This window comes from Mus musculus, chromosome 19 (genome assembly GCF_000001635.26).
Source record: "Mus musculus strain C57BL/6J chromosome 19, GRCm38.p6 C57BL/6J".
Lineage (NCBI taxonomy): Eukaryota > Metazoa > Chordata > Mammalia > Rodentia > Muridae > Mus > Mus musculus.
Genome location: NC_000085.6, coordinates 40,030,451 through 40,045,636, shown reverse-complemented (window position 1 = coordinate 40,045,636; position 15,186 = coordinate 40,030,451). Strand labels below are relative to the sequence as shown.

Here is a 15,186-nt window from a genome sequence, read left to right as displayed (position 1 = left end):
ATGTTTTAGTTAACAATATAAAGGCTTTCTGTTTTATTATTTTAAAATAATATATGTAAAGATTCTATTTTGTGGGGAACATTAATACGAATAATTACTAATTTCATTCTATGGCAAAAGTTGAATTGATTTTACAAAGTGGTAATGGGTCATACCCTATGATCAGACTTGGTGGAATGTTAGTTCTTTTGTTTTGGTCAAAGCACATACCTGGGATAAAATTTTGCTTTTCAGTAGTGAAGTTTATGCTATTATAATGTAACTTGTTTATGCCTTTACACCTAACTAAATGCTAAAAAGGCTAAAGATTATGACAGGAGTGACCTATCTCCCTGATCCCCTCCTCGGGTTTACTGTCATATTTAGAGTGTTGCATCTGCTGAACTCAAAATCCTTCACGGCTTTACTAGCTGTTCCTGATGTGACTGTTCTCTGTTGGGTGTGGTGAGCTAGAGCAATGCACTCTTTCCTACATAAAAATCCTGGTACAGAAATAAACATCCCGAAGTAGCTGTGACCACAGTCTTTTACAATAACAATGCTGTCACAAACATGTGACTCTCTTTGTCCACCTGGAGCCAAAGATCTCAGTAGAGATAGCAGGCTAAGATAAGAAACAATCAACTTTGCCTGCAGCATTCCCAATGCAATAAGGCATGAAAATGCTGCTAGTTCTTTGAGTTCTGTCATTGTAGGAGAGAGCAGTCATTGATGCTCTGCAAACAAATGAGGGGGGCTGTAGACCATAGTTATGGAGTCTGAAATGTAATTTTCACAGGCTTTCCACACACCAAAAATAGTCTTTCATTTTTTTTTTTATTTAAAACACATTTAGTTAAGTTTTCATGCTCAGAGTCAGATGGAGAGAGACACAGACAGACAGACAGACAGACAGACAGACAGACAGACAGCAGAGAGACAGAATGGAGAGAGAGCATTACAACCTGTGAAAGCTTAATACAGAACATTCCCAACTGTGAGAAGTTTGAGGATTATGTGATATCAGTTTTATTATGTGAAGAGAATCTGCCAGCACCAGCTCAAACCATCTACATGCATCTTCAGAAGCTGTTTCTTTTTTAGCTGTAATTGCACTGAAAACATGACCATCACTACTTTATTTTATTTTCATTTTATTTTTACTTATTCACTTTATGTCCTGCTCAATGACTCCACTCTGGATCACTGCCTCCCACAATCCTTCCCCCATAACCCCTTCTCTTCTCCTCTGATCAGGTGCTGCTCCCCTACACACACAGCTGCCTGCATAACTCCACCTTGGCACTTCTAAGAGGTTAGGTACTTCCTCCCCAACTGAGGCCTGACAAGACTGCCTACCTAGAACAGCTCCCACATATGGGATCAGCTTTTTGTGATAACCCCTGCTCCAGTTGCTTGGTACCCACATGAAGACCAGGATGAACATTTCTTAATATGTACATGGAGGTCTAGATCAGATGGGTGTATGTTCTTTGGTTGGTGGTTTAGATTCTGAGAGTCCTGCAGGTCCAGGTTAGTTGACACCATCGGTCTTCCTGTGAAGTTTCTGTCCCCTCAGATCCCTGCGATCCTTCCTCCTATTCTTCCCTAATAGTCCCTAAGATTTGTCCACCATTTGGCTGTGTGTGTCTGTATCTGTCTCAGTCCACTGCTAGGTATAGCCTCTCAGAGGACAACATGCTCCTCTCTGGAAGCATAAGAGATTATTACTAATAATGTTAGGGATTGATGCTTGCTTATGGCCTGGGTCTCTTGTTAGGCTGCTCATTGAATGGCCATTCCTTCAGTCTCTGCTCTACCCCAAGTGCCTGCATTTCTTGTAGACAAGATAGATTTTTTGGTTGAACATTTGAGGGTGGGTGTCTCTATTGCTCCAGTCGGGTTCCTGCCTGGCTACAGGAGGTGGCCTCTTCAGGTTCCATATCCAAAATGTAGTGATCATATCTAAGGTCACCTCCATTGATTCTTGGATTTGTTCTGTATCCTTGTTCTCTATATCACCCTGGAGATGCCCCTCACCTCCTTACCCCATCGATTGCAGAATTCCATTCATTTTCATGGCCATCTAGCCATCTCTCCTGACATTCCCCACACCTAATCCTGAACCCCTCATTCTCCTCCCAGTACCCTCTCACTTCCAACTCCCTTCCTCCATCTGCTTTCTATGACTATTTAATTCTCCCTTCTAAGTGAGATTCAAACTTCCTTGCTTAGGCCTCAATTCTTGTTTAGCTTCTTTGGCTCTGTGGAGTGTAGCATGGTACCTGTATTTTATGGCTAATTTATAAGTGAATACATGCCATGCATGTCCTTTTATTTATCTTGTCCTTATTTTCTGTCTTTCCTCCTTCCTATCCTCTTCCATTATTCCTCTTCCATCTTACAAAGAGTCCCACATATTTGTATTTATACAAACATATAGATTCTTATAAAAGATTCTTATATATAAAAAATATATAGATTCTTATTCTTCTTATAAAAGATTCACATGATTATATTTGTATATATGAATTGTCTAAGAGAGAAAAACAAGAGATATTTGTCCTTCAGAATGTTGTATACTTTGCTTAAATAATCTTTTTATTACTAATCACACAAGACACAGTATTCCATTTGAAACCATGATCTATGTAATTTCTGAAGACCACATGATGAACTGGAGACAAAGGTAGTGAGACTCTCGTGCAGTACCAGTCCCAGATTCCAAAGTTCTGATTTAAACGTCATTGATGGCACGTTAACCACACCACTGGGATTGATCTCAAATTCCACCTTGTTTTTAACCTGCTTTGTGTGTTGAAATATCACTGTTCTCATTTATATTAACCACTTCTTTTTCTGCATCTTTAAGTCTACTCCACTGATCAACCTGTTTATTTCTGTACCAATACCGTGCAGTTTTTATCACTATTGCCCTGTAGTACATCTTGAGGTCAGGAATAATGATTCCTTTAGAGGTTCTTTTATTGTTCAGATTTGTTTTGGCTACCCTGGATTTTGATCTCAGATAAAGTTGAGAATTTCTCATTCAATATTTCAACACAAAGTAGTATTGGAATTTTGATGGGAATTGCCTTAAATCTGTAGATTACTTTTGGTAAGATGTCCATTTTCACTGTTAATCCTACAGAGTTATAAGCATGGGAAATGTTTTCACCTTCTGAGGAGTTCTTTGATTTCTTTCTTCAGTGACTTGAAGTTCTTATCAGAGAGTTCTATCACTTGCTTGGTTAGAGTTACACCAAGATATTTTATATTATTTGTGGCTATTGTGAAGAGTGTTGTTTCTCTAATTTCTTTCTCAAACAAATTATCTTTTGTATAAAGGAGGTTCACTGAATCCTTTGAGTTAATTTTATATTCAGATACTTTGCTGAAGTTGTTCAATACCTGTAAGAGTTCTCTGGTAGAATTTATATATACCATCATATCATCTGCAAATAGTGACACCTTGACTTCTTCTTTTCTAATTTGAATCACTTTGATTTCATTTTGTTGTTTATTGTTCTAGCTAAAATTTCAAGTACTATATTGAATAGATAGGGAGAGAGCAAGCAATCCCATTTTAGCAGGATTGCTTCTAGTTGACTATTGGCTTGCTGTATATTGCTTTTTAACAGTAAACATAGTAAACATAATTTAGATATAAACATTCAATTCCTGATCTTCCCAAGACATCTAGCATAAAGGGTCATTGGATTCTGTTGAAGGCTTTTTCAGCATCTAATGAGATCATCATGTTTTTCTTTTCCTTCAAGTTTGTTTATATAATAAACTGTGTGAAATAAAACCGTGCCAGGAAGCTTGGTGGGTAGAACAGGTTGAGATCTGGGAGATTCAGTGGCACAAACCTTAGACAACTCCCCATTCCCTGACAGACTCCTAGCCTGGAACAGGTGATATGTTCCTCAATTAAAGAAACTTGTTCTGTGGTCACATAAGCCCAAAACAGATTTCTCCTTGCTAATGAAGTACCTATAGCCCTGAGGGCTTATCCAATAAACTTTCTTTCCCAGACATTCCTCCCTGCAAAAAGTATTTGATCTCAGGTTAGACCCTGAGAAAGGGTTTATGCATCCATTTTCCACCATGAACATCTAATATACTATATGTTTAAACACGGTCTGTTGCTTTCATCAAGACCAATCATGAAGAACCAGGAGAACGCCTTTGTCTACAGGCTTGCAGCACATTCTCCTATAAAAAACCCCTCAGCTCTTCCAGCCTGCCTACACTAAGCTAAGGACAATCACCAACCTCTGTGTCAAATCAGAGCTCTCTTCCCCTCAGCCCCAAGCTAGAGACAGTCCCTACTCTAAGGCCCCAATCTCCATTATCAGCTCTTCTGTGACTCCCAGCAGGGTCTGGATATCCAAGAGACTGAGAATCCCAAGGTTCCACCATCTTTACAGGCCCAGGAACACCCAAAACATTTCTGGATTTACCACATCTCAAAATATGGTTTCCCAGCATGCTTGTTTGGTGTCTTGGTGCTTCCCAGCAGTGGCATGGGATAAGCTCAGTCAAACACCCTGCATTCAGCTTCCCCAAGAAGCCATGCCCAGTGGAAAGGCTACTTCATTGCCCACAACAGAATATATTGGTGAATTTTCATATATTGAACTATTCTTGCATCCATTGGATAAAGCCTACTTTATCACGGTAAATGATGGTTTTGATATGTTCATGGATTCCTTTTGCTAGTATTTAATTGAGTATTTTTGCATCAATGTTCAGAAGAGAAATTAGTATGAAGTTCCCTTTCTTTGTTGAGTATTTGTGTGGTTTAAGTATCAGAGTGATTGTTGCTTCATAAAATGAGTTTGGCAGTGTTTCTTCTGTTAATATTTTGTGGAATAATTTGAGGAATATTGGTATTGGCTCTTCTTTGAAAGTCTGCTAGAATTCTGAACTAAAATTATCTGGCACTGGGCTACTTTTGGTTGGGAGGTTTTAATGACTGCTACTCTTTCCTTAGGGGATATGAAATTGTTAACACATGTTACCTGATTTTGATTTGACTTTGGTATATGGTATCTATCTAGAAAACAATCCATTTTATTCAGATATTTCAGTTTTTCTAAGTATAGGTTTTTAAGGAAAGGCCTGGTAATTAAAAAAAATTAACCACTTTTATGGAAGAAACAGTAAACTAAGTTATTTTCCTAATATGTTTTAGCTCCATAATTTCTGTGTAACTTGGTGTCAACTCTTTTTTGGAAAAGACAGTAAATTATTTTCTTAATATGTTTTAGCTCCATAATTTCTTTGTAACTTGGTATCTATGTTGTGTGTTGTTCCAGGGAACAACTGTAATAACATCACTGTCATCAGTGCTGCGTGATAGCAAGGAGTTCCCCAACCCAGAGAAGTTTGACCCTGGGCACTTTCTAGATGAGAATGGAAAGTTTAAAAAAAGTGACTACTTCATGCCATTCTCAACAGGTAATGCAAACTCATTTTCATATGTGTGATTTACAGTTTCAGTTAGTGTCATAAGACATAATGACCAAAACAATTTGGAGATGAAATTTCATCTTGAAATTTGTACTCTAACATCAGGAAATCTGAACAGAAATTCAAGACACATACCTGGAATCTAGAAATGATATAGAGGTCATAGAGGAGTGTTGCTAACAAGTTTCCTTCAGCCTGCTTACTAAAGAAACCCAGGACCACGAACTGAGAAGTGTCACTACTGACACTGTGCACAGGGTCTTTCCACATCAAAAATCAATCCAAAAAATGGACACACAGGCTTACCTGCAGGACAGTCTGGTCAGGCATTTTCATGAATGAGTTTCCCTGTTTCTAAATAGCACTAGCTTTAGTCAAGTTGACATAAAATTAGCCAGCATAAACTGGCCAAAATGCAGGTACATTGTGTCAGTTTTGGGCCTTACATGGTGACTCCCATAAGGTTAGTAAATTTGTAATTTATGCATAATCAGGAGCATATTCCAAGTGCCCAGGCATTGCCCTTGTTGAAACATGCTCCCTGTCAAAAGATTTAAAAAGGGATACCTTAGTTTTCACAATCATTTATGACAATTTGAGAAAACAAGACTTTATGCTATTTGCATTTTGCCTTTAGCTATATCACAAAGACACCAAGAAGTCGTTAATGACTTCTTCTGGAAATTAAAACTCATTTAGGCTTTATTCACTTATCATGAATTTGGAGATTGCCATATTTTGGCTTCTTCATTCTTGTTGCTCCTTCCTCACATCCTGGCTTGCTTAAGCTGAAAAAGGTGTCTAAAAACACAGAGAAACTCCAAAAATCAAGCTCAGTTAGAAAAACAGATGAGTGAACATAGTGATACAGTTGTACTAGTGCAGTAAGCGAGAATAGCACATCACTATCCCAGGGAACTGTTAAGAAACATCACATTCTTTCTTTAAATGTTTTTATTGGTTATTTTATTTATTTACATTTCAAATGTTATCCCCCTTCCGGGTTTCCACTCTGTAAACCCCCTATATTGTCCCTCTCGCCCCTGCTTCTATAAAGGAGCTCCTGCACACACCTACCCATTAGTGATAGAGAACAAGAAAAAAATGCAGAATATTTAAAAGTATGTACTTATTATGAATGTTTCTTACTTGTATCCTATGTTATAAACAAGTTCACTAGCACTTTATCCCTACAGTCCTCCCATAAGCCCCAGCACCATTCTCTCTCCCAAATTCATGTGCCCACTGAGTCTTCTATATGATGCTACTGTGTGTATGAGTATAGAGTCATCCACTGCAACTTTGGTAACCTACCAGGGGCCACATCCACTATTAAACTAGCTCTCCTTCTCTCAAAAGCCATCATTTGCCAATAGCTCCTCAGTTCCCATAAGTCTTTATGAGTATGTACCTTCAACTTTCTAGAATGGGCCATTTTTACAAAAGTAAGAATGGGTTTGAAGACATGACTCAGCAGTTAAGATAACTTGCTTCTCTTATAAAGGACCTGAGTTGAATGCTCTGCAACCATATTCTATAGCTCTTGCTATTTCCTTAAGATTGCATGCTCTTTAGGAAATAAATGTGACCCACTTTTGTCAACTTGCCTGATAGGGTATCTTCTCAGCCATTTGTCCATCTAACCATACATCTAGTAACTCAACAGTTATTCTTAACCTCCAATATTAGTTAAGAGCTCTGTGTGTCTCAGGCTGACACTTGTGAATAAGGCATAGTTACCTCTTTGACATTTTTACACAGGGAAACGGATATGTGCAGGAGAGGGCCTGGCACGCATGGAGCTGTTCCTGTTCCTAACCAGCATTTTACAGAACTTCAACCTGAAACCTCTGGTTCACCCAAAGGACATAGATATAACCCCAATGCTCATTGGATTGGGCTCAGTGCCTCCTGCTTTCCAGCTCTGCTTCATTCCTTCCTGAAAATCAAATGCCTGGCTCCACTGCTTTCCATACTGAACACACTGCCTTTTATCCATTTCTTTTGTGTCCTCATAATTTCATAAGCATCTAATGAACATACATTTACCAATTTGCAAATCCTGCACAAATATTTTTGACTGTTCCTATTTTCTAAAACACTATTACCATATGCTGTGATGATATGGACCTGATTCCAAGTTAAATATACTCTCATAAAATTGAAATTACTATTGTAGGTTAATTCACTGTCACTTCTCTTCTGCATTTTCTTAATAATAAATTGTTTTGGTATACCTATTCTCAGACTTTTCTTTCAGTTCAAGTAATAAATGAAACAAAATGAATTTCTAATATATCATTTTGGTCCACTTAAAGAGACATATAGAGGATGTGATAAGAGAGTGCAGAGAAAACAACTTGATTTACCTGCCACATCCTTCTAAAAAGTTGCACTGGATTATACATCCTATCCTTGAAAGAATACTTTGGACAGCCCTATGCTCACCATATTTAACATGCTCCAATGTGACATCTGAGACCAGCATAGTACTGCAGTACTCTACCATACAACTGCATCTCACCATGTAGACACTGTGAGGAAAAGTCACAAGGAAAAACATACACCTGTGTGGTGGTGACCATGGCTTACTTTATTTTTAACAGGAAGGTAAACATTCTAAATGTGATTTTTTCCCCTGTTATCAGCTTAAAACCAAGCATGCTATTGCAAAACATATGCTTGGTGTGCCTCTCTTCTCTTTCATCAAGAATAATCATCCAAGGATGTCATTACCATTGTTTATAGTTGCAACTTTCCTTTACCACTGCATTGAAAGTTATTAAATGAAAAATAACATCACTCAGGAGCCCTTTTTGTGTCAGTCCCAAAGGAACCAGTTTTCCTGTACTCACTCAGCCATTTTGTTACCACCTAATGTCGACACATGTCTGCACATACATACATGCACAGACATAAATTCAGACAAGATATGGAACTGATACACAGATAGTTGTTATACAGCATGTGAGTGTTTAAACTCTAAATAATTATATATTGTAGAAGGGTCAAGTAATAAGTTAAAGTCATGCCTAAATGGCCCTCCCAAAATTACAAATATGGATTCAAAAACTATATATTTAAATTTACTTCAAACTGATACATAAAGAATTAAAATCAGATTTGACATATCTCTATTACTATTACCAACTGACTATCATACAGAAACACAACTGGACAAAAGAATATTAAATCAAGATTCTTTGAACACAATATCAAAGCCAACAACAAAAGTAACATTTTTAACTCTAAAAGATTATGTGGGGTAATACAGGATGGTACATTTACCTTAACACTAGAACCAGTTCCATTTTTATTCTATGCTGATTGTCCAGCATACTCTGGCAGCTATTGTGTCTTTTCCATTGGCATTTGAAGGTAAATAAAAAACATGTGATCTATTTCTGGGGCTCTTTATTACTCCTTTCTGTTTATTTGGCATATCTTCTAAAGTGTATTTAAATCTTTCTATAAATGTCTATCATAAAGGATTGTGAGGTTTGCTGTAATGTGCTTCATGTGGTAATATGGAAAAAAAACTGTTTCATTTTACTAGAAAAATATACTGCGGCAGTCTCAGTCTTCATTTACACAGGTTTTCCCATCATACACACAAGTTCTAATAAATGTGTAAGTGCAGAATCAGCCTTTTCAGAACTTAAAGCAATTGCCATTGGATTACTGAATATTTATCTATGGTATGGTACACGTACTTAAATTTTCTAAACTCTGCAAAATGAAACTACTCATTTATCAAATTTCATTTCCTTGGGTAACTTTTGAGATACTTCCTACAAGTAATGGAGTTTGCTCATATCAAGAACAAGTAGGTCATTTTCTGTTCCAGTAAATCTCCAACTCCAATAAGCCCATGCAAAAAAAAACATACAACTCAGTCACAATGTTTATAAGCTGTATGCCTAGAATGGAAAGATGTACCACTACACTAATCTATTCCCCAGCTATGAGATCTCTTGTTACCTGTGGCTTCTTCAGGCCATGTTGTTCTGCTCTATCATCCTTGCATCTCTCTTCCTCCACTTTCTAAAACCTCCAGACCTATCTTTTCCTTCCATTGCCCAATCATGGTCTCTTTCTTTGTTTGACCAGTTAAAATGGGGAGAAACACATGAAACCATCTGAGTACATGATCTACTTCTCATCTGGGCAGCCCCACTTTAATAAGCAGAATTAACATCAGAATACAAAGAAACTACAGTCTGAAGGCAACCCAGTGCCTCTGTACCCACGGAAACTGGTAAGGGACCCTCCTAAGGCCCATAAGTGCTGGGAGTCCAGTAGACTCAGGACCCATTACCCTACAAAATCTTCAATCCCCGAATTCTTCTCCCTTTCTGGCTCTTGCCTTCTGCTGAAATAGATCACCAGCTGATCTGCTCTCATTAAGACACCACAATGTAAAGGCATTCCAGGAGTTGCCCTGTACACGGGGCAACTGGTAAGGGACTGCCCTAAGGCACACAACTGATGGGAGCCCAGTGGAATCTGGACCCATCACCCCCCAAAATCGCCACCCCACAAATTCTACTCCCCTTCTTGCTGGTGCTTTGTGCCAGGGCAGATCACAACTTGTCTGCTCTCCTGAAGATACCACAGCCTAAATACTTCCCAGTTTCTCTGTACACAAGGCAACTGGGCAACTGACTCTATAGTCTGAAGACCTCTCAGGGGCTCATCAGCATGAAGGGCAACTGACCCAACAGTCTGAAAGCCTCCCTGGAATTCTGCTGCACACAGGGAAACAGAACCCTGTCTGTATCCTTCCTGGAGAACAACTCCACACAGGGCAACAGCTTGATTACTATTCTGAAGACCCAAGAGTCTGAAGGCCTTTCAGGACAGCAGATCAGCAACTTCTCTGCCCCTCTGAAGACTGAGCAGTCCCAAGGCCTTCCAGAAGGTCTACTAGAAGGCCTCTAAGAAGAGCCACTGCAGACAGGGCAACAAGCCACCAGAGTATATGCCACTCTGGAGACCCTACAGATAGAAGACCCCACAGGAAATCTGCTACAGCCAAGGCCACAGGCTTACCAAGAGACCTGAAGCAACCTAGGGACACAGGAAGCAGGCTCCAGACAGAGACACTCAGACCAGCAAATACCAGGGATAACCAGATGGTAGAAGGTAACCATAAGCAATAGAAACAAAAATTCATGGGGATCATCAGAACCCTCTTCTACCAACCACAACAAGTCCTGAATATAGCAACACATCTGGAAATCGGAAAGCTGACTTAAAATCTGATCTCATGAAGACAATAGTGTCCTTTAAGGAGGATATAAAAAACTCACTGAAAGAAATAGAGGAAAATACAAGTAAACAGGGAGAAGCCCTTAAAGAGAAAAGGAATAAACTCCTTAAAGACACACAAGGCCTCTGTACACCTTCCAAGCCAGAGGAGAGCTTGCCTCCAGGGAGTGCTCTGACCCCTGGACTCAGTGGAGATTACCATTTTTTCTCAAATGTCTCCTGAAGGTGGGTTGACTCAGGAGACCCCAGGTCTCAAAAGCAGCAGAGCAGTTGGGACAGGGTCCTATAGGTCTAATATGCATCCAGGAGATACAACTGATTCTCAGTCCTCTGTGCACCTTATCTGACAGAGGAAAGCTTTCCTCCGGGAAGTGTGTGACACCGGGACTCAGGGGAGATTACTATTTTCTCTCCAGTGACTATCTAAGGCAGATCCACTCAGGAATGCACAGGCTGCATAAGCAGCAGAACAGTTGGGACAGGGAACCTACATGCCTATATCACCACCTGGGAGGTAGGGCTGTTCCACAGCCCTCTATGCACTGGTCTTGCCAGGAGAGATCTAGACTACCAGGAATGCTGACACAAGCTTACATACTCACAGGAGGAATAAGCTCCAGCCAGAGACACCAATAACATCTAACACCAGAGATTACCAGATTGTGAAAGGAAAACAAAAATCTTACCAACAGAAACCAAGACTACTTGGCATCATCTAAACCCATTACTCCCATCATGGTATGTCCTGGATTCATGAAGTCACCAGAAAAGCAAGATTCAGATTTAAAATCATATCTCATGATGCTGGTAGATGATTTTAAGCAGGACATTTATAACTCCCTTAAAGAAATACAGGTAAACAGGTAGAAGCCCTTAAAGAGGAAACACAAAAATCCTTTAAAAAATTAAAAGAAAACACAACCAAACAGGTGAAGGAATTGAACAAAAGCATCCAAGAGCTAAAAATGGAAGGAGGAAAAAAAAAAAAAAGAAATCACAAACAAAGACTACTCTGGAGATAGATAACCTAGGAAAGACAAAAGGAGTCATAGTTGCAACCATGACCAACATAATTCAAGAGATGTAAAAGAGAATCTCAAGTGCAGAAGATACCAAGGAAACATTGACACAATAATCAAAAAAAAAAAAAAATGAAAAACACAAAAAGCTCCTACACCAAAACATCCAGGAAATACAGGACACAATGAAAAGACCAAACCTAAAGATAATAGGCATAGAAGAGTCTGAAGATTCCCAACTTAATATCTTCAACAAAATTATAGAAGAAAATTCCCCTAACCTAAAGAAAGAGGTGCCCATGAACATACAAGAAGCCTACAGAACTCCAAATAGACTGTAACAAAAACGAAATTCCTTCTGTCACATAATAATCAAAACACTAAATGCACAAAACAAAGAAAGATTATTAAAAACAGTAAGGGAAAAAGGTCAAGTAACATACAAATGTAGACCAATCAGAATTACACCAGACTTCTCAAAACAGACTATAAAAGCCAGGAGATCCTGTACAGATGTCATACAGACCCTAAAAGAACATAAATGCCAGTCCAGACTACTATCTAGCAAAATTCTCAATTACCACAGATGGAGAAATCAAGATAATCATTGACAAAAACAAATTTACACAATATCAATCTTATATCCTGGGTCCCTCAGAGACCCGTCTGTGCAGGAGAGCCTGCAGACTGCAGAAGCAACATAGCTTCTGGGACAGGCCCCATTTCCGGCCTTAATCTTCAGCCAGGAAGCAGATCTGAGCACCAGGCATCTGTGCTTCTTTCCCCACAGAAGAGAAGTGGCCTGCAGAGAGTACTCTGACCACTGAGACTCAGGAGAATGTTGGACTCCCAGGAGTACTGACAGAGGCTAACAGAATCACAGGAGGAACAAGCTTCAGCCAGAGACAGCTATAACAACTAACGAGAGAGATTACCAGATGGCGAAAGACAAAGATAAAAATCTTACTAACAGAAACCAAGACTGCAAACCATCATCAGAACTCAGCACTTCCAACTCAATGAGAAAACAAGATAACACACCCGAAAAGCAAGATTTGGGCTTAAAATCGTATTTTATGATGCTGGTAGAGGATTTTAAGCAGGAAATTAATAACTCAGTTAAAGAACTACAGGAGAACATGGCTAAAGAGGTAGAAGGGCTTAAAGAGGAAGCACAAAAATCCCTTAAATAATTACAGGAAAACACTGCTAAACAAGTACAAGCACTTAAAGGAGAAACACAAAAACCCCTCAAAGAATTACAAGAAAACACAACCAAACAGGTGATGGAATTGAACAAAACCATCCAAGATCTAAAAAGGAAAGTAGAAACAATAAAGAAAACCAAAGGGAGACAACTCTGGAGATAGAAACCCTAGGAAAGAAATCAGGAACATAGATACATCAGCAACAGAATACGAGAGAGAAAAGAGAGAATCTCATGTGCAAAAGATTCCATAGAGAACATGGACACAAAAATCAAAGAAAATGCAAAATGCAAAAAGATCCTAACTCAAAACATCCAGGAAATCCAGGATACAATGAGCAGGCCAAACCTACTAATAATAGGAGTAAATGAGAATGAAGATTTTCAACTTAAAGGGCCAGCAAATATCTTCAACAAAATTATAGAAGAAAACTCCTCTAACCTAAAGAAAGAGATGCCCATGAACATACAAGAAGCCTACAGGACTCCAAATAGACTGGACCAGAAAAGAAATTCCTCATGACACATAATAATCAGAACAACAAATGCACTAAATAAAGACAGAATATTAAAATCAGTAAGGGAAAAAGGTCAAGTAACATGTAAATGCAGGCCTATTAGAATTACACCAGACTTCTCATCAGAGCCTATGAAAGCCAGAAAATCATGGACAGATGTTATACAGACCCTAAGAGAACACAAATGCCAGCCCAGGCTACTATACCCAGCAAAACTCTCAATTACCCTAGATGGAGAAAGCAAGGCATTCACGACAAAACCAAATTCACACAATATCTTTCCACGAATCCAGCCCTTTAAAGGATAATATAGGGAAAATTCCAACACAAGGACAAATTATGTCCTAGGAAAAGTAAGAAGGCAAGAGCTATAAAAGGAGTGAAATTCGGGGATTGAAGATTTTGTAGGGTAATGGGTCCTGAGTCTACTGGACTCCCAGCACTTATGGGCCTTTTGAGGGTCTCTTACCAGTTTCTGTGGGTACAGAGGCACTGGGTTGCCTTCAGACTGTAGTTTCTTTGTATTCTGATGTTAATTCTGCTTATTCAAGAGGTGTTGCCCAGATGAGAAGTGGATCATGTAGTCAGATGATTTCATGTGTATCTTCTCCCCATTTTAACTGGTCAAACAAAGGGTAGAGCCAATGATTGGGCAGTGGAAGGAAAGATAGGTCTGGAGGTTTTAGAAAGTGGAAGAAGAGAGGTGGAAGTATGATAGAGCAGAACAACATGGCCCGAAGAAGCCACAAGTAACAAGAGATCTCATAACTGGGGAATAGATTAGTGTAGTGGTAGATCTTAATAATCTAGGCATACAGCTTAAAACCATTGTGACTGAGTTGTATGTTTTTTTGCATGGGCTTCTTGGGGTTGGAGATTTATTGAAACAGAAAATAACTTACTTGTTTTTTGTATGAGTAAACTCCATTACTTGTAGGAAGTATCTCAAAAGTTACCCAAAGAAATGAAATTTGATAAATGAACAGTTTCATTTTGCAGAGATTAGAAAATTAAAGTATGTGCACCATACCATAGATAAATATTCAGAAGTTACTTTAAGTTCTGAAAAGTTTCATTCTGTAATAACACATTTATTAGAACTTGTGTGTATTATGGGAACACCTGTGCAAATTAAGACTGAGAATGCCACAGTATATTTTTCTAGTAAAATGAAACATTTTTTTGCATATTATCACATAAAACACATTATAATAATACCTCACAATTCTTTAGGACAAACAGTTATAGAAAGGTTTAATTACACTTTAAAAGATATGCTCAGTAAACAAAAAGGAGTAACAAAGAACCCCAGAAATAGATCACATTTTTTTTTTAAGTTTCAATGCTGTGAGAGACCAAACTGTGGGAAACTAAGTCCCGCACTTACTCTTACCCTAAAGATCTGGCTGACCCTTTGAAGGGAATTATGTCACCCCCTCCTTCATTGCCTCCACCTGGTGCCTGAGACTGCCAGCTTCACTCCCTCCTTCACTTGGCGCCTAGAACTGCTTAGATTAAGGCAGCTTCACCTCCTCCTCCATGTCTCCGTTTGGTGCCTGGGACTGTTTATGGCACTCCAAGATAAACTTCAGGATGTTTGAAGGCCACCCAGGACTGTTAGGGGGCCGACATTCCAAGACAAGTTATGAGAAGCCTGTAATCAGCATTCGCCCCAGATGTCCATCCCTTTCTCTGTATTTTATTATGCCCACTT

At 38.9% G+C, this 15,186-nt stretch overlaps 1 protein-coding gene across 2 annotated transcripts in view; it reads left to right on the top strand.

Annotated features, from left to right (window-relative positions):
• The window catches only part of Cyp2c54 (cytochrome P450, family 2, subfamily c, polypeptide 54), a 35,907-nt gene extending 28,209 nt beyond the window's left edge, over positions 1–7,698 (top strand). The window contains exons 7-8 of one of the 2 annotated variants that reach the window (XM_006527172.2): positions 5,304–5,445; positions 7,219–7,698. In XM_006527172.2, the coding sequence (XP_006527235.1) occupies positions 5,304–5,445; positions 7,219–7,400 (324 nt within the window). In that variant the 3' untranslated portion in view covers positions 7,401–7,698. The remainder of the gene's footprint in view (positions 1–5,303; positions 5,446–7,218) is intronic. The other variant, NM_206537.2, reaches the window with a different exon arrangement.
• Positions 7,699–15,186: the final 7,488 nt, after the last annotated feature.